This window comes from Limanda limanda, chromosome 3 (genome assembly GCF_963576545.1).
Source record: "Limanda limanda chromosome 3, fLimLim1.1, whole genome shotgun sequence".
In the NCBI taxonomy this organism is placed as follows: domain Eukaryota; kingdom Metazoa; phylum Chordata; class Actinopteri; order Pleuronectiformes; family Pleuronectidae; genus Limanda; species Limanda limanda.
In genome coordinates, this window is record NC_083638.1 from 16243963 (window position 1) to 16266888 (window position 22926).

Here is a 22926-nt window from a genome sequence, read left to right on the forward strand (position 1 = left end):
TTTGTGGCTCTGGCTGTGCAGGGGGGGGGGTGTAACCAAAGGGGGTTTCAGAGGAAGGAGGTGTTGAGGGGAAGTTGTTGTAGTGCAGTCATGTGACGCTCTCTAAACTTCTCTGAGCATGCAGAGGGAAAGTATGGCTCTCACTTTGGTTTGGTTCCTCAGCACCTTTTTTACTCTTGTGCATTTAACACCATTGATCGTACTCGAAGGTAAGTTAACACTTGTGAAGTGTGTTGATTGCTTTATATTCATTTGTTCTCGTTAAATGCAAAATGTTACAGACAGTTAAAGGAGGTCAGTTTAAAGCTGCGTAGTTTCGTGTCTCCAGCTCTAACAGATGTCAGGATATTAATAGCTGCAACAATAGGTGTGCGTGTGTGTCTTTGTGTGTGAGAGAGAGCATGTGTGTGTGTGTGATCCAGGTTATTCATTTTGTGGAGACCAAAGTCTGTTTACACATTCACTTTATGGGAACTTAACTTCCTTATTGAGACAAAAATCAAGTCCCCATAACATTAATCAGTTTGTCTGTGTGTTAACTCATGGTTAGCGTGGATTAAAACAGAATTATTTAATATAGTTAATTCCTGCTCTAATTTTTAATTTTGATTTGTAAAACTCACAAAATAATTACCATTAAATGAAGATAGCGCAGTACCAATACTGAGGTGTACTGAGTGAATGTACATTATATAACTATATTATAGATAATAACAACTTCAGGGCAAAGTGTTGATTATTAGGCTGCTTCATTCACTATTGGCTTCATTCTGTGTCCTGTCAGAAGAACATCTCTTCAAACAGTGGATGTTTCAGGTGAAGTTTTTTAAAATTCACACTAAACAGTCTTAATAAATGTGTTTATTTTTGAATGTTTGCACAACAGCTCAAATCCCTTCCTATTTATGTTGTTACTTCTTTTCGACGTGCAGCACAGCAGAGATTACGACACTGAGGAGTTCTACCAACGGCTCCAGATATTCACAGAGAATAAGAGAATAATTGATCGTCATAATGCTGGGAATCACTCCTTCACAAGTACAGTACAGTTGTCACAATGTCTCATAATGTTTATGCTGCATAAACTAACACCACGAAAAAGGACTGCTTATTTTACAATGACGTGTGTTATAACAGGCTGTTTATTTTCAGTGGGCCTGAATCAGTTCTCAGACATGACATTTGAGGAGTTCAGGAAGTTCTTTCTACTGACACAGCCACAGGTATAAAACATTTAATCACATTTTATTTTATGCAGCCTGATGTTTTACTGTATGTTTTTTTTATGGATTTCCATTAAAAAAGTTATGCCTCTGGTCTCTTGAAGAACTGCTCAGCCACTAAAGGGAGTCGCGTCAGCAGGACTGGTCCTAACCCTGTGTCTGTCGACTGGAGAGTGAAAGGCAACTATGTGACTCCTGTGAAGAATCAGGTATCAAGATGTTCACATGATGTTTCTGAACAGGCAAAAACAAGAACCACCGCACCATAGAAATAGAAACAGGAAGTTAAGAAGCTAAGAACATTTATCCAATGAAAATACTACAAATCGTCATCTCCTTCTTTGTCAGTTATAATATAAACTTGATCAGCTTGGTCATTGTAATACATTACCTCTATAGCATGTTGTATGATGCTCGCGTTACTGACAAGCTTGTCTCTGTATGATCTCATGTCGGTTTGTTACGAAGCATCATAATGTCTGTGACACATAGGATGGAAACACTTTGCTTTAACAGTGGGTAGGCTACACAAAAAAACTAATTTCCCATTAGGTACAGTATATTTATCAAATATTTTATAATATGCCAATAAGTGAGTAAATAGACCCATTCAATGATTAAAATATAGCAATGGCAGCAGAAAATCTATGGTAGAGGGTATTCTTAACTCTAACTCGCTGTGTGTGTGTGTGTGTGTGTGTGTGTGTGTGTGTGTGTGTGTGTGTGTGTGTGTGTGTGTGTGTGTGTGTGTGTGTGTGTGTGTGTGTGTGTGTGTGTGTGTGTGTGTGTGTGGGGTCAATGTGGAAGCTGCTGGACCTTCTCCACCACTGGCTGTTTGGAGTCAGTGAATGCCATCGCCACCGGGAAGCTCATATCTCTGGTGAAATCTGAATATTGCTCATTAATACTCAATTCAATTTATTACCTTTGTATAGAAACATAAAATAGTTCTTTAATCTCCATTTCAGTCTGAGCAGCAGTTGATAGACTGTGCCCAAGATTTCAACAATCATGGATGCCTGGGGTAAGTTAGATGTTAACAGGTTTTACACTTACAGCAACAACTTACATATAAATTATAAGAATAAGAATATTTCAGTATAAGATTTTGACCAGTGGCTCAAATTGAAGGCTCTTCAGAGAAATAACAAAACCACCTGGTTTATTTCAGTGGCCTCCCCAGTCAGGCGTTTGAGTACATCCGATACAGTAACGGTCTCATGGCCGAGGAGGACTATCCCTACACAGGCCATGTATTACATTTTCTATAGGAAAGTCTCATTTAAAATTTCAATTATTTTATTCGAACTCTTGATAAATACATTTCTTACTTCCTGTTTTTAGGATGACATCTGCAAATTTGACCCTGCACGTGCAGCTGCTTTCGTCCAGGACGTCGTCAACATAACAAGCGTGAGTTTAGATGTGAACCTACATTGTGTGAAACACTGTACAATAGTCCTCTAAGTGATCACTGATACCACATCTTACTGTTCATCCGTATGTTAAAATCACTGCATGTCTGTCCATCCGCAGTATGATGAAGAAACCATGATTGATGTTGTGGCCTGGTTCAACCCTGTGACCTTCAGCTTTGATGTCACGAGTGATTTTATGCACTACAAAGACGGCGTCTACACCAGGTGAGACGAGGAGAAACATTCACTCTAACCGTGAGTCCTCTCTAAAATCAGAACACCGGGAAATCTAATCAAGGTGCAATGTTTTGGAACTGAGGGAGACAAATGAGAAACGTTTTTGATTGTTTACATTTGATTAATTTGGTCTGAGCTCTGTTTCATGAAGATATCTACACAACAAATGTTTGCACAGGCATGATGTAACATGCAACTGAGGGAAGACATGGATTATATTGATCTAAAAGCGTGTGTGTTGTCTGTCTAGCACCCAGTGTAAGGACACGCCAGAGTGGGTGAATCACGCCGTCCTGGCTGTGGGATACGGCTCTGAGGAGAACAGCACGCCTTATTGGATTGTGAAGAACTCTTGGGGCACAGACTGGGGAAAGGACGGGTAAATATAGTGTTTGTGTGTATTTCATTGTACTGACTTGTTATTGCTTTCAAGGACTATGAAGACCTTTTTTTTAATTCCATCAGATATTTTTTGATCGAGCGAGGACGGAACATGTGTGGACTGGCTGCTTGCTCCTCCTACCCTGTGTCTTCAGTCTGAGGAATGAGGGCAACAAAGTGGAGGACTGCAGATACAACATTAATCAAGTTCACGTGATTGGAAGTTTGTCGATTGTTATACTCATGCGTTTTTGAATGTTTCCTGAAGAATTGACGGAAACTTAGGACTCAACACAGAAGAGAAAACTTCACGACAATTGCAAGAGGACAGAAATGTGTCAAACTCAGCTGGTCTGTTTCACAAAGATCAATCTGATTTCCACACAACACTGATATGACTGCTAGAAAGAGTTGTCAGAGTGGTAACTATTGACATTTGTGTTCTCTCTGGGTTACTTTGTACGTCACACACATTAAAGATTTGTCCTCTCATGTTGCCGGCTTCCTGTTGATGTTACATTACAATGTATTTGTGTTGGAGAGAGGATTCAGTGCTGTAAATCACTCATGGAGAAAATGCATTTAATCAAACTCAAGCCTTTAAGGCATGTATCAACATATTAAAGACCAATAATGGTGCTTGTAGGCCTACAGTTTTAAGGTTAAAATAATTAAATAAACAAACAGTGTAGTTATGCGATTAGAATGAAATAAAGTAAATTTAAAAAAATGAAATGAAATCAAGTAAACAGCAGCAGCAGCACCAGGACAGAAATAATTTTCAGGAATTTTGTCCGTCCTGTAATTCTTCAACCTTTACGTAACTCTGCCAGAAGATGGCGACATCGCTCTCCTCGGCTCTGTGGAAGCAGAAGCAGGTAGCAGGAGTTGAGGTGTCAATCAAATATCCAAGGCGGTCATTGGCTATAAACAGAAGAGACCGACCGCTTATTCCGCTGACGTAAAACTTCCAACCAATGAGCTGCTGGGAGGGGGAGGGACTTGTTACCAAACAACTCGTGTGGCGCCAACGGAGCTCAGTGATCAGCTGAGAGGTTCGAACCGGATCGTGACGAGGAACACGCTTTCCCCACTCAATAACAAGATGTCCACAACACGAACTAAACGCACAGCTGAGGTGAAGGTGTTAATGGTGAGTTTATAACTCTTTTAATGGTTCTTTATCTGAACCTGCAACTGTAACCATTAAGAGCTGGATAACGTCTACGTCCTCTGCGTCAGAGTTGAGTATTATGTGATGTCCAGTTAGTTGTGAGTCTCTCTAAAAGTTCGACTTGTTAGTAGTTTAGCAGGAAGGTTGTTGTTTGACAGAGCTCATGTTTCAGGAGAGGATTCCCGTGGATCTCCAGGATCCAGTCCGACGATCCTCTCGAACTGTTGTGCCTCCTAAACGCCTTCAGGACTCTCCTGATCTACCAGCAGCGGACACAGCCATCAAGAAGCGGGTGAGGTGACACCGAACAAACCAGAGAGACACGAACGAGTCTGTTCGACTTTTTGTTAACATGGCCACGTTTTCATGGCAGAAAACCAAAGGGCGCAATGATGAGAACATTCCGAATAAGACGCAGGACCCGAAGGAGGAGGAGGAGGAAAGAAGTGAGCGTCAGTCGGTGAGTGTGAACGCAGCACTATGGATCATACTCTCGTTTGTGAAAGGACAGAACACGAGTGTCTTTGCGTCACACAGAGTGGACAAGAGGGACTGTCTGTGTATGAGCTGGAGCGACTGGAGAACATCCGACAGAACCAGGCCTTCATGTCCTCCATCAACCTCTTCCAGGTAGATACACAGGAGCTGGACTCTGTGACGCCGCATGTCCGGGTCTCAATAAACATGAAGATGAATCCAGCAGTGATATAAACTGGACGATCCGTTGTAACTGAACCTGACTCTCATTCTAACATAAACAATCAGAGCAGCTTTCACCAACCTTACAGACTGTTGTAATAACTGAAAACTATTTCAAGTAAGTTTCCATTAAGCATTTTGAGTGCCATATTTATGTATGAATTGTGTCCTTTAATTAATATAATATAAATCAGTTATGTACTTTTTTTGTTTACAGTCTCACATAATTATATTCTCATTTATTTAATTTATATTATTTCCACGCATTGATTCTATATTCACTTCGTATACTCTTTACATTCTTATTTTCACATATAATACACACGTTAAATTTTTCTTTTACTTTAACGTTCACTTTTTTCTTACTAATGATACTGTTCAGTCTATTGTCCTTTAATACTGTTACTGCAGTATTTGAGCAAGCTGGCTCAGGAATTTCTTTGGAGATTAATACTTTTTATTTTTATATCACTAAGCCCCTCCCTTCTTCAATCTGTGTTTAAAAAGGAGGCCTTGCATCAGCCGACAGCAGAATGCTGTCTGTTGTTTAAGCTTTTTTGCATTTTCAGTGAAGTGAGGTTGTCTTAACTGTTGTGTGCAAAATTGATAGGATGTGGCTGTTTGTGTATTTTGATCGTTTGGATACACTGATTTTTTTTTTTTTTCAGCCATCTTGTGACACTGTCACATCCTGTGACTGAACAGATGGGAAGTATATTAACTGTTCATGTCTTTGTCTAAAGGCCACTGACGAGTTGAAGCAATTTTCCCGACCAAAAGCATCGCAGAGGGGTTTCATGAGGTATCTTGGACGACTGATAGAGCTCTTTATTTTGTTGCATGTATGGTGAGCTGTCAAAACTAGTGTCACCAGGCATTTTAATAATTGTAGTGACGAGCAAGAAATTTACACATTGTTAGAAGCAAATTTCTTCTTGACCAAAATGGTAATCTCACAAGATTGCTAATTTATCATTAAGTAAAAATGTTGCTGCATCCTCTTAAATATGAGGATATGTTTTATTTCTTCTTATATAACTTAGTGAACTTAATACCACTGAGTGTTGATCATTTGTTTGTTTTTTTGACAGATTAACTTCAGTCTGTTTTTTAGTTTCAAACATTAAAGATCAGATTGTAAGTCAGAAAAATATCTTGATGTTTGTAGCAGGTCAAACACTGCTGCAAAAGAAGTTCTGCCCCCTCGAAAATCCCTTCGTCTCCAAAACAAAGATGCAGAGATCCTGACACTTCCCCCTGAACCCACAGGGAAAGTTATATATAGAGAGGTAAAGCCACACATAAATAACCATTTAGACGTAGATAATTATCCCTCAATTCATACTGCTCCACTGCTGCATGTCTGTCTGGCATCTCTTTGCTTTGATGCTCACTAGTTTACTTGTTTTAAAGTCTCCGACATTTAAGAAGCCTGCTGGTCCTCTGCCCATGGATACACTCAACACGGAGGAGGGAAGCAAGCTGCCATCACAACTTATTGAAATCTGCTCAGAGGTAAGAGACCAACAACCAGAGGAAAAACAAACAGCAATTTGTCACTTTGGTAATGAAGTGATACAACTGAGTTTATATCACTGCAAAGGCTGTTTTTCTTCATCCCTTTAAAAGGTTTAAATATGCAATGCTGTTAATCTGTGATACATCCAATTTTTGTTTAGTTCTGCGACTTATGAAGTAATTAAATGTAAAAATCGCTTTTCTTTTCATAGAACTCAATGGAAGAAAGAAAAGTTGAGCTTGATCTGCAAAAGTAAGTTATGGAATTTTGGTTCTCAGTTTCAGCTAATCACTCATTTGTTAAAGACATGACTGTTTCACTTCTGGCACCATATCTTTTTGAGTTGTATATTGATAAATGTGTTTTTTACAAACCGTCATAACTCTATCTCGGTGTGTGGATGTAGTTACGGCTCGACTCTGAAGAAAATGAAGCTGGCTGGGGAGAGAGTGACTAAAGTGGTGAAGGATCGAATCTTCTCTGCTGCGTTCCACCCCTGCAGCAGCAGCCTGCTGATGGCCGCAGGAGACAAGTGGGGGAAAGTTGGCCTGTGGACGATAGTAGGTTTTATTTTTCTGCTCTGATGTTGAAAATGGTTTTTGATCACCAGAGGGCAGCATGCATGCTTAAATACAGCCTCCTATCAACAGGTCTTGACTGTTGAACCTGCACAACACATCGATTTCCTGGATTTTAAATGTCCCAACTCTTCAATATCGTTTTATGTAATCTTCATTTTGTGCACGTCTATATTCCATATAGGGTGCTGATTGGGGAGATGATGGCGTGCTGGTCTTTGAGCCTCACACTGGTCCAGTTGCCTGTATGGCGTTCTCCAGGGCTCAGGCCACCCAGCTGCTGAGTCTCAGCTATGACGGGTCTCTTCGCTGTATGGATATAGAGAAAGCAGTCTTTGACGACGTGAGATAATTCTGTTTAAATAAATTATTTTTCTGTTAAATATTATAGAAGTTGTAAAGTACAGTGATTGAATGCAACAATTTATGGAGATGAAAAAGTTAGATAATCTGTGCATCACTTTTAGTCTAAAGTTGAGCGATTAACATTAGATCTGTGTCTGTGTTTATTGTTCCAGGTCTATGGCATTAAAAAAGGCCTGAAAACCTTTGACTTCATGTCTCATGACTGTTCGACGCTAGTTGTCGGATCCTGGAATGGCGATGTTGCCATCATTGACAGGCGCACCCCAGGGTAACACATTATGGATGTTTTTAAACTCTTTCCATGATGTTGAGGAATATCAGTATGGATTAACTTCAAATATGATTATAATGATGAACACTGGAGATTTAATTATTTGCAGAAACTCCTCTGAGTCCATCCACTCACTGGACCCAAAGAGCCTGCGATGTGTCAGTGTCCACCCTGTGCAGAAGCACTACTTTGCAGTGGCAGAAAGCAAGTATGGCTGAATATCGACTTAAATTAAATTTTTATTTTAAAATCTTTTGTCAGGCTGTTGTTTCTGATGTTGAAGTTGTTTTAATCTTGTCTGCAGGACAGTGAGTATTTACGACAGCAGATGCCTGAAGAAAACAAAATGCCAGGCAGTCTCCCAGCTGCACGGCCACTCTTTGAGCATATCCAGCGCTTATTTCTCCCCTAACACGGGGAATAGAGTTCTCACTTCCTGTATGGATAACCACATAAGGTGAATCTCAGCACTTTGAAAAATTTTGTTGTATTTGCTAGTCAATTTTTCTACCCCAGCTCAATGTGTCCTATCTTTCTTTTTTTTTTATCACAGAATATATGACACATCTGCAATGACCACACAATCTCCCTTGTTGAAAAAGATCGGGTACGTCTGAACTTGGAACAGCTGTTAATTCACCTACTTCATGCTACGTCCTGATCTTATTCTTTTATGTGTTTTCATACCTGTGTAACCTCAATTAGCTGACAACCTGTCCTCTCAATTTTCAGACATAACATGCACACGGGCCGCTGGCTGACCAAACTATCAGCGGTGTGGGACCCCAAACAGGAAGAGTGCTTTGTTGTGGGCAGCATGTTGAGGCCTCGGACAGTACAGGTGTTCCACGAAAGCGGGCGGCTTCAGCACTCATTCAGAGACGATGACCACCTTACCACAGTGCTGTCTGTCACTGCTTTCCACCCCACTAGGAACGCCCTCCTGGGGGCCAACGCGTCAGGCCGCCTGCACCTCTTCTCTGACTGAGACCAAAACATTTTTAACCATCACCTTTAGTCTCCTTTCTCTGAAGTTTTATTTAATGCCACACATGTGATCTGTCATACAATGTATGTAGCCTCTAAAAATACACTTAATACAGATCAGTGTCGGTTTTTATTTCAGTTTTAGTGACCAGTTAAGTTGGGTAACTAATTCAATTTGGTTGGATTCAACATAATGTAAAAAAGCAATGAAAAATGTACCGACACTGAAGGTGACTAAACATGTGTTTTAAGAAGTTGGTTGTTTCTGTTCTCATATTTGTTACTAGTTACACTTAAAGGGGTCTTTACAATCCAACACTTTCTAATCTCCTGAGTCGATGTTGTTAAATTCATGTTTTTTGTGTTACTTTTGAAGCAGAAACAATAAATACGTTTTAAAAAAAATCTCGGTTCGTCTCTGCAGTGGTACTGTGGTCGGCTCCTGAAGATGGCAGCATTGTAACATAAAACGTCTGTGTGTGTGTTCCTGCAGTAATTGCTTAGCAAGGACCATTTTAAGCAGAGACCCAACAGAGCTGCTCCTCACTTCTTCAAAGGGCTGTTTTAGGGTGAAGACTTGGGTTTAGATTTATGGTTAGATTTAGGTATGGGTTAGGCATTTAGTTTGGATGGTTTGGGTTAGGATAAGGAGCTAGGGAATGCATTTTGCCAATGAGTGTCCTCACTAAAGTAGACGTACAAACGTGTGTGTGAAAGAGAGAGAGGGAACAGGGACACAGAAAAGCCTCAGCAGGAACTATGTTATGCTGTCGATCATTTCCTCTGTGAATTCAACATTGAACCTGTAGCCAAAGTGACTGCTGGATGTCAAGACTAGATTATATTTATTCATAAATCAAGGACACCAGTTTTCAGTCAGTGGTGGAAAGAAGCAGCCTTGTTGGAGGTAATAGATGCAGACCACACGCTTACAGAGACATTTCCATGTGTGGGACCATGGTACAGGGAGCAGCCTGACAGTATAAGACCACATCTGAGACATTATTCCTGTTCACATTGTTTGGTAAAGCTACAAGCAACCAAAGTTGCCTGCCATCCGAGCTCCCACCCTTTTTTAAATGTGTGGTTCAGGGGATCTGAAACAGTCAAAGCAATACAAACAAATAAAGCAACATCGCACAAAGAAAGAGTCAGGTAGTTGAGTATGCTACCTATGCTGTTTTTGAAATGGCTAAAAATACAAACCACTTTTCTTCACTGGAAAAACCTGATTGGAATCATGTGAAAATGATTTACTGTCATGTGTTGAGTGCATTTACATGTATTTTCACACAATTCATCTGTTTCTATAAAACAAGTCTAACGAGAGCAGATCTAGGATTAGGCAATGACCAAAAGAATGAAAAGTTTCATTTTAGAACAATTGATACTTTGGAGAAAAATATCTGTGCACCACAGAGCATCACCCAACATTGTTCCCTTCACACATACATTTACAGACTGTTCCATTTCTCAACAAGATTCAAGACATTGAACATGTCCAGCAGACAGGGACAAACAGTGGTTTGCAATTCCTTATTATTGGTTTTCATTATTACTATATCTTTCATTTAGTATTGCATTAATTGCTCAAATTATGCTGTATCGTTCACATAAACATGGACATAAAATGAGACTTTCAAATTAAAATAAATAAACGAGGTAAAAAGCAAAAGTTCTTTAACTTAAATTAAAAACCGCAGAGCACCATCTTAAATAAAATCAAATACAACAGGAAATTTTACATCACCTGCAAAATATGGTTTTCTAGTGAATATAAATATATCACTCAATAATTCCCGTTCCTAGGAAAAACGTGTCAGTTATTAGATGGAATTAAAACAGGGGAAACATCATGACTGACAGCTAAAACTTACTCGTGTTTAGTCGGGCATGTGTATTAGCTGGACTTTGATACCACAGCTCCACACCACGATAGTGACACTAAAGACTCTGGCTCCAAATTATGCCAAAAGTGCAAGAGGGCAGCAACTGTATCCAAGATATTTTGGCTTCATCTTTGCACAACAGGAAAAAATGGAAACACATCATCCATCTTTATATTCCATCTATGGGAAGCACCCAGGGGTGGACTGGCCATCTGGCATACCGGGCATAATCCCGGTGGGCCGTTGACCCAATGTGGGCCGGTCTGGTCCGCTATGTTGTTGTTTTGTTTTTTTTCTCTTCTTCCTCTCTAAATTCCCTCCAATTGGGCCGGCCAATTGGCTACAGAGGGCTAGCAGTGTGTTGCCAACATCGACACATATTATTGGTCTATTGTTTGTCATTGTCAATCAATCATGGGCTGACAGGCTCAGAGAGCCCTGACAGTGCTGTCAATCACAACACAAACCAGGGTGGGGCGGGACCTCATGGCATTGGCGGTGGGAGTCGCGGGACGGGCTGCTGCTGAAACAGAAACTTAAAATGGATAATAAGAGTAAAAAACGCATCGGGAAAAAAAGCTGAAGTCTCTGGAGGTGGAGGCTGCTAAATGTGCCAAACTGACGGACCTATGTGGTGCCGGGTTCACCAGCCCAGCAGCAGCAGGTGCGCCGGGAGACGAGCGAGGAGGACTCGACAATGATGAGCGAGTGGAGGCAGACATGTGAGCGCGCATTTTCAATTTTCAATACATTCTCCAAACTGGCTCGTTACTTGAGCAGCGGAGGTTGGCGTCGCACGCCTCTACCCACGGCTCTCTCTCTCTCTATCTCTCTCTCACTCGCTGCCCCCTCCCTCCTGAGATGTGCAGGTCCCGGTGGCGTGTTTGCCGTCGGGGGGGGGGGGGGGGGGGGGCAGCGCGAGAGGTTGGTCTATCCCTCCGCAGGTTCACCTTCAGAAATCTTGTTACGACTTTTACTTCCTCTAGAATAGGATAAGAGATAGTGTCTTATTTTGTGTGCCTATAGTATAGTGGTTATACTATGGTTTATTAATGTTCTTGGGCAGACACAAGAGGCACTTGTTTATAGTTAAATAGAAGTTCAGATGCACTGGTCCATTACTATTTGAACCTCAGCATCTAGGGTTCAAAATTGGTAAAATTATACATTATATGCATATTGTTGTTGTAGTTTTTCAGTCAGTTGAGATAAATCTTGAGGAGAAACATTTTGGGTTGTTTTGTGTCTGTATAGACCTACTATAAAAAGCACTTTGCATTTTTAATTTTAGTTCTTGTACTTTTGATACTTAAGAACATTTCAACACCAGATACTTTTGATACTTAAGTACTTTTAATATGAGCTACTTTAAGACATTTAGAAGACATAAGTTACGTCAATTTAATGGCAGATGTGCTCGGCTAATTATGTGGGCCGGTCTGAGCCAAAAAATGCCCGGGCCGTTTTGTTCTCCCAGTCCAGCCCTGGAAGCACCGAAACCTCTCCAGGGTCAAATAGCTACTGCAACAAAATGTCATATGCCAGATGTGTCGTTGATTACCACATCAGAAGAATTCAGGAAAGTTGTCAATTACTTTAAAAAATGTTTGATTATCTTTGCTCTACACAGCAGATTCCACACATCGGTCTAAAAATTATAAAGAAAAAAAAAATACTTGCAAATATTATTTTACTCGATCTACATCCGCTAAGTGCTGCTCAGATTTGCTCACACTTTCTTGAACATCCCCCCAAGACACACACACACGCACACACACACACACACACACACACACACACACACACACACACACACACACACACACACACACACACACACACACACACACACACACACACACACACGCACACACACACAACCCAGGTTCCTGTTACAGCTCCAAACAGCAGTTATGAGTCTTAGAAGTGACTATAACAACATTTAATAATCGCAAATATTGTTGTTGCTTTGAAATGAATTGAAGAGACGAGCTAGACCGCACCCTCGTAAAATAATCCAATAAAAATACAGTATAGTAATGGGATTAGGATAAAATAAATTAAAGCTAAAAAAATGAAATGAAATAAAGTAAAACAACAGCATCATTAATTCAATTAGAGAAATAATTTCAGGATTTTTGTCCGTCCTGTAATTCTTCAACCTTTGCCTAACTCTGCCAGAAGATGGCGACATCGCTCTCCTCGGCTCTGTGGAAGCAGACGCAGGTAGCAGGAGTTGAGGTGTCAATCAAACATCCAAGGCGGTCATTGGCTTTAAACAAAAGAGACCGAGCCCTTATTCCGGTGACGTTGAAACTTCCAATCAATGGGTAGGGGGAGGGGGAGGGACTTGTTACCAAACATTGGGCACGTGTTCGAACCTGGATCTTCTGCTCTTGTAAGTGTCGAGGAACACGCTTTCCCCACTCAAAAACAAGATGTCCACAACACGAGCTAAACCTACAGCTGATGTGAAGGTGTTAATGGTGAGTTTATAACTCTTTAAATGGTGAGTTTATAATAACTATTTTAATGGTGAGTTTATAACTATTTCAATGGTGAGTTTATAACTCTTTTAATGGTGAGTTTATAATAACTATTTTAATGGTGAGTTTATAACTCTGTTAATGGTGAGTTTATAACTCTTTTAATGGTGAGTTTATAATAACTCTTTTAATGGTGAGTTTATTACTCTATTAATGGTGAATTTATAACACTTTTAATAGTTATTTAGCTGAACCTGCAACTATAACCGTTAAAGGGGACATATTATGAAAATTCCACTTTGTAGTGCTTCTACACTTTAATATACCTGTGTGAGGGTCGCTTTTCCATCACTCCGAGACCCCCGTGTCTCCGCCGCGGAGAGTCAGGCTCCAGTATGCTGGAGAGAAATTCCTGCATGAAATTCCTGCATTAAAATAATGTATCATGACAGTTTGGTTGATTTGAAATTGTCATTTATCATCACACTAGCATTTAATTATCACGACAAACAATTGCACTGCACTAAACTGTAAGTGTAAAAGAAAGTGAAAATAACTAAACCAGTCAGTATGACTTGTGAACAAATATCATTCACGTCTTTCTAAAACAGTGGTCACGCGAAATACAATGAGGTAACTGTTTCCTCTACTAAATCAATGCAGGTCACATGAAAAAGGATCCAAAGACTCGTACAAAGACCCAGTCGGGAAATGAACGAATCATTTCTGTTTCCTCTAGCTACCAGTAGTGAGCCTATGCAGGTCACGTGAAAAATGATCCAAAGACTCGTACCCGAAAACCCAGTCGGTAAATTAACGAATCATTTCTGTTTCCTTGACTGAGCCTATGCAACAGTCCCGATGCGCGGCCACGAGAAAATGAACGAATCTCTCTTTGAGAGGACTCGTTACTCCCGAGTCCTTTTAAGGAACGAATCGTTCACGAACGACACATCACTAACGTTTGTTGTTTACCTCCTCCCGGCTTTCGTCACACACAGGGAACGATGGCAACTAACAAAACTGAATAAAGTGACACCCAGCGGGTCAAAATGCTGATGTTATCGTTTCTTAGCGCAGCGGTTCTCCTGTCTTGTTTCCGAACGCTGTTGCTAATTCCACAGCTTGAAGCTCCATGGAAGCAGGTAGCTTCCCCCCCAGCTTCCACACACAGTCAGCAGGGACTCCCAATACTAACTACTACCCAGTGTTTGCTTCCAACCTGACTTTATTAATTAATGTTGTGACAGCGGGTTTTTGCGCCGTTACCACCGCAGTTAGCATGGTGGCTAGATAGGGCATTGTAACCGTATGTGATCGGGCACACATGCCGTTAGTGCTCTAACCAGCCAACGTCAGCCGAACAACTGGGGCTGGGCCTGTCGCAGGCGACTCTGATTCAAAACGATATGTTTTCAAGATTGTATCTTCGTCTCCAGTCGCCATATTTCTACAGAGGTAATGGATAGCCCAAAATCCCGGCGCTCGTGTCTCGTGGAGGAGGGGTGAGGGGGCGGGGGAACTGGCTCATTAGCTTTTAAAGGAACAGGCACTCAAAACAGGTCACTCTAAGGTAGTGTTGTCACGATACCAAAATTATGACTTCGATACTATACCTGCCAAAATATCACGATACTCGATTCTTTCGATACGATACCACAAATACGATACCACAAATACGATATGATACTGGTATATTTATCTATGATAGTAATAAATAAAACGCAGGCCTATTGTCCGTATCTGACTATATGACTACATAGTTATTTCCACAAGAGTTACATAATTTTACAGATGTGTGTTTGAGGTGAAAAAAAAGTAAAAACATGCCACCTGAGCGAGTGAGTGGGGGCGGGGCTCCGGGGTCTGTGTGTGTGTGTGTGCGCGCTGCCTGTGCGCGCGCGCGCAAACACACACACACACACATGCCCGCTCCTGTTTTTTTCATGCTGGTCTGACACGATGCTGATTTGACAAATGAACGTGACGTTCCCGTTCAACATATGAACACTGCACAGGGAGCCACTGCAGAGGGGCCGAGGAGCCGCGCGCTGAGACCCCCCCCCACCCCGGCTCCGGAGAAACAACGACTTGTTTTACTGCTCCTCCGTGAAAGAGATGCGGACGTCAAAGCATTAGTTCTCGCATCACGCCCCACCTGTTATGTCTCCGCCCGGCCGCACCACACAGTTTGAGAGAGAATCACTTCCAACAAACCGAGGACGGTCGGCTCGGCCATGTCTCCCCTCCTCGCTGTGAGTGACGGCTGCCTGTTGCATGTGTGAGAGCTGGGTAGCCCCGCCCCTCGCAGTCAATGCATGCAGGCAGCGGGACAGGGAGCGGAGCAGAGAGTGCGCTCTCTTTGCCTGCTATTATAATAAAGTACCGGTACTAAAAATATGCTAAACCGTATCGTTTTTAACGTAAGGGTACCGCGGTACCTTTCTAGTACCGGTACACCGTGCAACACTACTCTAAGGAGGGCTGTTTTAGACAGGGTAAAAAGGGTGCTGTTTTAAATGATCCTTGTGGTATTTTGACCAAAATAAGTAACAGACATTTCATTAAGACCCCAAAGAACCATATCAACTTGTGGTAAAATGGCCATAATATGTCCCCTTTAAGAGCTGGATAACGTCTACGTCCTCTACGTCAGAGTCGAGTATTATGTGATGTCCACTTAGTTGTGAGTCTCTCTAAAAGTTGGACTTGTTAGTAGTTTAGCAGGTAGGTTGTTGTTTGACAGAGCTCATGTTTCAGGAGAGGATTCCCGTGGATCTCCAGGATCCAGTCCGACGATCCTCTCGAACTGTTGTGCCTCCTAAACGCCTTCAGGACTCTCCTGATCTACCAGCAGCGGACACAGCCATCAAGAAGCGGGTGAGGTGACACCGAACAAACCAGAGAGACAGGAACGGATCCTCTGTTTGGCTTTTTGTTAATATGGCCACGTTTTCATGGCAGAAAACCAAAGGGCGCAATGATGAAAACATTCCGAATAAGACGCAGGACCCGAAGAAGGAGGAGGAGGAAAGAAGTGAGCGTCAGTCGGTGAGTGTGAACGCTGCACTATGGATCATACTCACGTTTGTGAAAGGACAGAACACGAGTGTCTTTGTGTCACACAGAGTGGACAAGAGGGACTGTCTGTGTATGAGCTGGAGCGACTGGAGAACATCCGACAGAACCAGGCCTTCATGTCCTCCATCAACCTCTTCCAGGTAGATACACAGGAGCTGGACTCTGTGACGCCGCATGTCCGGGTCTCAATAAACATGAGGATGAATCCAGCAGTGATATAAACTGGACGATCCGTTGTAACTGAACCTGACTCTCATTCTAACAGTTACAGTGGTTCTCAAAGTGTTCGTTTTTTAAAATTTGTATTCATTGCTTTATAAACAGTCTTCTAAAGACTCACTCCTTCCTTAGTAATACCTTCCTTAGGCCCCAACTACCCCTAACCAGCTTTGGGGGGGCCCAGCTTGCAAAAGTTTGAGAAAGCTGCTCTGATTGTTTATGTTAGACTATTAAGAAAAAAGAATAACATAAACAATCAGAGCAGCTTTCACCAACCTTACAGACTGCTGTAATACCTGAAACCTATTTCAAGTAAGTTTCCATTAAGCATTTTGAGTACCATATTTATGTATGAATTGTGTACTTTCATTAATAATATAAATCCGTTATGTACTTTTTTTGTTTACAGTCTCACATTATATATTCTCATTTATTTAATTATATTGTTATTTCCAAGCATTGATTCTATATTCACTTCGTATACTCTTTACATTCTTATTTTCACATAAAATACACTCTCAATTTTTCTTTTAACTTTAACGTTCACTTTCTTACTAATGATATTGTTCAGTCTATTGTTATTTAATACTGTTACTACTGTATTGGAGCAAGCTAGCTCAGGAATTTCTTTGGAGATTGATACTTTATCTCATATCACTAAGCCCCTCCCTTCTTCAATCTGTGTTAAAAAAGAGGCCTTGCATCAGTCTACAGTATTAACAGCAGAATGCTGTCTGTTGTTTAAGCTTTTTGCATTTTCAGTGAAGTGAGGTCTTCTTAACTGTTGTGTGCAAAATTGATAGGATGTGGCTGTTTGTGTATTTTGATCGGATGGATACACTGACTTTTTTTTACAGTCATCTTGTAACAGTGTCACATCCTGTGACTGAACAGATGGGAAGTGTATTAACTGTTCATATCTTTGTCTAAAGGCCACTGACGAGTTGAAGCAGTTGTCTCGACCAAAAGCATCGCAGAGGGGTTTCATGAGGTATCTATGGACGACTGATAGAGCTCTTCATTTTGTTGCATGTATGGTGAGCTGTCAAAACTGGTGTCATTAGGCATTTTAATAATTGTAGTGACAGTTAAGAAATCTACACATTGTTGAAAGCAAATTTCTTCTTGACCAAAATGGTAGTCTCACAGATTATTTATCATTTAGTAAAAATGTTGCTGCATCCTCTTAAATATGAGGATTTGTTTTATTTCTCCTTATATAAACTTAGTGAACTTAATACCACTGAGCGTTGATCATTTGTTTGTTTTTTTGACAGATTAACTTGTTTGTTAGTTTCAAACAATAACGATCAGATTGTAAGTCAGAAAAATATTTTGATATTTCTAGCAGGTCCAACACTGCTGCAAAAGAAGTGCTGCCCCCTCGAAAATCCCTTCGTCTCCAAAACAAAGATGCAGAGATCCTGACACTTCCCTCTAATCCCCCAGGGAAAGTGCTATATAGAGAGATAAAGCCACAGGTAAATAACCGTTTAGACGTAGATAATTATCCCTCAATTCTTACTTCTGCCTGTCTGTCTGGCATCTCTTTGCTTTGTTGCTCACTAGTTTACTTGACATTTAAGAAGCCTGCTGGTCCTCTGCCCATGGATACACTCAACACGGAGGAGGGAAGCAAGCTGCCATCACAACTTCTTGAAATCTGCTCAGAGGTAGGAGACGAACAACCAGAGGAAAAACAAACAGCAATTTGTCACTTTGGTAATGAAGTGATACAACTGAGTTTATATCACTGCAAAGGCTGTTTAAGTTTTCCCACCAATTTGAAACTTCCCCCCTTTAAATAGTTAAAATATGCAGTGCTGTTAATCTGTGATACATCCAATTGTTGTTTAGTTCTGTGGCTTATGAAGTAATTAAATGTAAAAATTGCTTTTCTTTTCATAGAACTCAATGGAAGAAAGAAAATTTGAGCTTGATCTGCAAAAGTAAGTTATGGAATTTTGGTTCTCAGTTTAAGCTAATCACTCATTTGTTGAAGAAATGACTGCTCCACTTCTGGCACCATATCTTTTTGAGTTAAATTGATGAATACGTTTTTTTACAAACTGTCATAACTCTATCTCGGTGTGTTGATGTAGTTACGTCTCGACTCTGAAGAAAATGAAGCTGGCTGGGGAGAGAGTGACCAAAGTGGTGAAGGATCTAATCTTCTCTGCTGCGTTCCATCCCTGCAGCAGCAGCCTGCTGATGGCCGCAGGAGACCAGTGGGGGAAAGTTGGCCTGTGGACGTTGGTAGGTTTTATTTTTCTGCTCTGATCTTGAAGATGGATATTTGATCACTAGAGGGCAGCAGGCATGCTTAAATACCAAGGGGCAACATCCTCGGCTGAGCGATGAGGCCAATACGGAGGTGTAAAAAGCTGCAGGTTGCTGGGTGGCCGCTATGCCTGGCTGCAAGAGGGAGCAAATCCCCATCGTCTCCCATGTTAAAAAGCCCGACTTTAGAGCAGAATTAAACCTGTTGACAGCATGATTCAAAAATTTGTTTTAGTCTCATTCGCGAGGTTCTTTCTTCATGACAACTCTGAGGGGGGTGAACTCCCTCGTTTAAGCGACATAGAGGTTTGAAATTATGAGTAATTTCACGTGACAGTCAGCATGACAACTGCCCTCACTAGCTGCACCTGAGCTAACAGGCGAATCCCCGTCAGTGAACAGGACCTGAGTCTGTGGAGAGGCTTCCACTCACATATCGGATGAATAACACGGTTTGATGTTCAGCTTGTTCTCCTGAGGGAGAAGCTAGAGACGTCTGCGCTCCCGTGTCTGTGGTAAGTAAAGTTGAGTATTTAATGTGTTAGTAGTGATTCGCAGGTAACGGTGTCTCTGGACTTCACTGAATTATTGTGTTAAATATAAATAAATTATAGGAAGTGTACCTTTACTAGAATAGACATAGAGCACCTGAGGCTGATGTCCAACACCTATTTCCTAAGTTAAAATGATTATGATCTGATGAACTTTGAAGTAATAAACTTGTATCTTTACCATGTAGAAGTCTGTTAAGGAGTTAACCTGGCACATGTACGACTTTACATATCTGTTTATTTGTGTTGAATGTTCCTCTAGGATGTCCAACATTAGACACAACTGGAAATCAACCAGACTGAACACTAAGTCATCACTTCAACACTGACTCTAGGTACAGACCTGTTTTCATTACTTACTAACAATCAAAGCAAAGTATTGCACATAATACATAATGTATTAAATAATATATGCAATACTTTTAATGTGGAAGAACTCCATACTGTACATTCATTGTCTTGGTAGTGCACAGTTTAATCCAAAAGCATATTCAAATACATAGTTGAATATCCACAGAAAATAAGGATACAAACTATGTTCATGAGTAACACTTCCTCTACAAAAATTACTATCATTTTATTAGGGATGGACAAGCCTGAAGGACACAGCTGTGCTGAACGTGTTCTGTCTCTTATGGCAAAGATGAAAAATAAAACACTGTTTTTTTATCTGAAGTGTATCAAATCACAACGTAAAAGATAAAAATTGTTACGATGAGTGTTCATTTTTTTAACCAACCATAATGAATATAGAAATTAACTCTATTATCCCTGACATTTAGCAATGACTGCCAACTCTAAACAATTGCAGGCCATCTTTAGTTAAGGGAGGAAAACACAAGTGTTGTGCAGATGAAGCTAGTGCAGGTCGTCCTCATGTCGACCAGCCTGAAGCTGCCCATCTCCACCATGTTGCTGCGGAGGACAGATCTGGTGCTGCAGTGCTTCATCTAATGAAAAGTAGAAACTCACTATTAAATAATGTTTTGTGTTGTGTATGAAGCACCAGAAATTACAGACAGAACCAAAGTACTGGGCTCTGGGTTTGTACCCTCATGGTTAAATGCACATATTGTAAGTCGCTTTGGATAAAAGTACTAAAGAAATAAAACATTGTACAAATAGATAAAATGTCTTTCTACCTCATCTGTAATATTCAAGGTGATAAGCTCCCACAGAGCTGTTGATAATAGTCCTCATCAGGTCTCTCCACTTCTCTCTGTGTGAAAATGTAGCGTATTGATATTAACATATTAAATTAAAAAATCAAGTCACAACCAAACACACGATTCTGTATTTAACTTGCTTCAATCTGTTCATTAAATGTGTTAAATAAACGGTAACTTTTATAACCATTACATATTAAAAACCACTTGAGGCATGTAAGCATATGATGATAGATAAAGCAATAGGTTTTGTTGTTGTATAGTTTCAAGGTTACTTACCTCTAGTTCATGGTAACGATTGTGACCATCTGGAGCAGCTACAGCGCAGCGCTAGCCGTTTAGCACCGGCGGGTAGCATGTAGCGGGAAGCTTAGTGCCATAGCCTGAGCTAACCAGGAAACGTAGAGCTCCGCTGGCGTCGCTCAGCTTGTCCTTGCCCATTGATTGGTTAGCCAGGAACGAGGAGGAGTAAGCACCAGCAAGATGGCGCCTGGGGAAGGCCTCCTACTAGCCTCATTCTCACTCTGCAGAAACCAACGGGTGACGTCACGGACCCTACGTCCATTATATATACAGTCTATGTTAAATACAGCCTCCAACAGGACATGACTGTTTAACCTGCACAGTGAGAACAGCGTATTGAAATGAAACGCACACACAACACATAGATTTCCTGGATTTTAAATGTCCCAACTCTTCGATATCGTTTTATGTAATCTTCATTTCATGTCTATATTCCGTATAGGGTGCTGATTGGGGAGATGATGGCGTGCTGGTCTTTGAGCCTCACACTGGTCCAGTTGCCTGTATGGCGTTTTCCAGGGCTCAGGCCACCCAGCTGCTGAGTCTCAGCTATGACGGGTCTCTTCGCTGTATGGATATGGAGAAAGTGGTCTTTGACGACGTGAGATAATTCTGTTTAAATAAATTATTTTCCTTTTAAATAATTATTGTTTATTAGTTGTAAAGTACAGTGAATGAATGCAACAATTTATGGAGATGAAAAAGTTAGATAATCTGTGCAGCACTTTTTAGTCTAAAGTTGAGCGATTAACATTAGATATGTGTCTGTGTGTTTATTGTTCCAGGTCTATGGCATTAAAAAAGGCCTGAAAGCCTTTGACTTCATGTCTCATGACTGTTTGACGCTACTCGTCGGCTCCTGGAATGGCTATGTTGCCATCATTGACAGGCGCACCCCAGGGTAACACATTATGGAAGTTTTTTAACTCTTTCCATGATGTTGAGGAAAAGCAGTATGGATTAACTTCAACTAGGATTATAATGATGAGCACTGGTGATTTAATTCTTTGCAGAAACTCCTCTGAGTCCATCTACTCACTGGACCCAAAGGGCCTGCGTTGTGTCAGTGTCCACCCTGTGCAGAAGCACTACTTTGCCGTGGCAGAAAGCAAGTATGGTTGAATATCAACTTAAATTACATTTTTATTTTAAAATCTTCTTTCAGTCTGTTGTTTCTGATGTTGTTGTTTTAATCTTGTCTACAGGACAGTGAGTATTTACGACAGCAGATGCCTGAAGAAAACGGAATGCCAGGCAGTCCCAGCTGCACGGCCACTCTTTGAGCATATCCAGCGCTTATTTCTCCCCTAACACAGGGAACAGAGTTCTCACCTCCTGTTTGGATGACCACATAAGGTGCAGCCTCAGCACTTTTAGAAATTGTGTTGTATTTGCAGGTCAATTTTTCCATCCCAGCTCAATATGTCCTCACTTTCTCTTTTTTTATCACAGAATATATGACACATCTGCAATGACCACACAATCTCCCTTGTTGACAAAGATCAGGTACGTCTGAACTTGGAACAGTTGTTAATTCACCTCCTTCATGCTAAGTCCTGATCTTTTTCTTTTATGTGTTTTCATACCTGTGTAATCTCAATTTGCTGACAACATGTCCTCTCAATTTTCAGACATATCATGCACACAGGCCTATCAGCGGTGTGGGACCCCAAACAGGAAGAGTGCTTTGTTGTGGGCAGCAAGTTGAGGCCTCGGACAGTACAGGTGTTCCACGAAAGTGGGCGGCTTCAGCACTCATTCAGAGACGATGACTACCTTACCACAGTGCTGTCCGTCACTGCTTTCCACCCCACTAGGAACGCCCTCCTGGGGGCCAACGGGTCAGGCCGCCTGCACCTCTTCTCTGACTGAGACCAAAACATGTTTGACCATCACCTTCAGTTGCCTTTCTCTAACGTTCTCTCAAGCAACACGTTTTTCCACAGGGTTGTTTTCAACTTAAAGTTAACACTCTGCCTCAACAGATTTTCTTAATGAGCCCTCTGCCAGTGTTAATAATGGAGAGGATGTGTTAATCCTCAGTTAAAGTGATTGTTCAACGGCCACAAAAAGCTCAGTTTTGTTCCAGATGTGTCAG

At 41.1% G+C, this 22926-nt stretch overlaps 3 protein-coding genes across 3 annotated transcripts; all 3 read left to right on the forward strand.

Moving 5' to 3' along the window:
- Window positions 1-126: 126 nt before the first annotated feature.
- ctsh (cathepsin H) lies at window positions 127-3751 on the forward strand. Its single transcript, XM_061068402.1, has 12 exons — window positions 127-209; window positions 785-816; window positions 933-1038; window positions 1153-1223; window positions 1328-1431; window positions 2016-2103; window positions 2192-2247; window positions 2395-2476; window positions 2568-2636; window positions 2760-2866; window positions 3129-3257; window positions 3344-3751. Exons 1-12 carry the CDS (start codon window positions 134-136, stop codon window positions 3417-3419), a joined length of 996 nt encoding a protein of 331 aa, XP_060924385.1. The 5' UTR covers window positions 127-133; the 3' UTR covers window positions 3420-3751.
- Window positions 3752-4596: 845 nt separating this feature from the next.
- On the forward strand, window positions 4597-8854 carry LOC132998898 (WD repeat-containing protein 76-like). The gene is given in 14 exon segments (XM_061068643.1): window positions 4597-4767; window positions 4861-4893; window positions 4971-5063; window positions 5876-5934; window positions 6304-6421; window positions 6546-6647; window positions 6863-6903; window positions 7058-7211; window positions 7414-7572; window positions 7748-7863; window positions 7976-8074; window positions 8171-8323; window positions 8420-8473; window positions 8599-8854. Coding segments are annotated over 14 exon segments (1608 nt in total).
- A 7125-nt stretch (window positions 8855-15979) lies between these two features.
- On the forward strand, window positions 15980-22700 carry LOC132998130 (WD repeat-containing protein 76-like). Its single transcript, XM_061067630.1, is given in 15 exon segments — window positions 15980-16153; window positions 16247-16279; window positions 16357-16449; window positions 17461-17519; window positions 17880-18009; window positions 18115-18201; window positions 18437-18477; window positions 18631-18784; window positions 21271-21429; window positions 21614-21729; window positions 21842-21940; window positions 22034-22084; window positions 22086-22184; window positions 22281-22334; window positions 22460-22700. Coding segments are annotated over 15 exon segments (1590 nt in total).
- Window positions 22701-22926: the final 226 nt, after the last annotated feature.

Excerpts from the sequence above, each read along its gene's own strand:
- ctsh (XM_061068402.1), top strand. The coding sequence starts at position 134 with ATGGCTCTCACTTTGGTTTGGTTCCTCAGCACCTTTTTTACTCTTGTG. Across the intron at positions 1,039-1,152 it reads TGGGAATCACTCCTTCACAA|TGGGCCTGAATCAGTTCTCA; the intron begins GTACAGTACAGT and ends GTTTATTTTCAG. Across the intron at positions 3,258-3,343 it reads ACAGACTGGGGAAAGGACGG|ATATTTTTTGATCGAGCGAG; the intron begins GTAAATATAGTG and ends TAATTCCATCAG.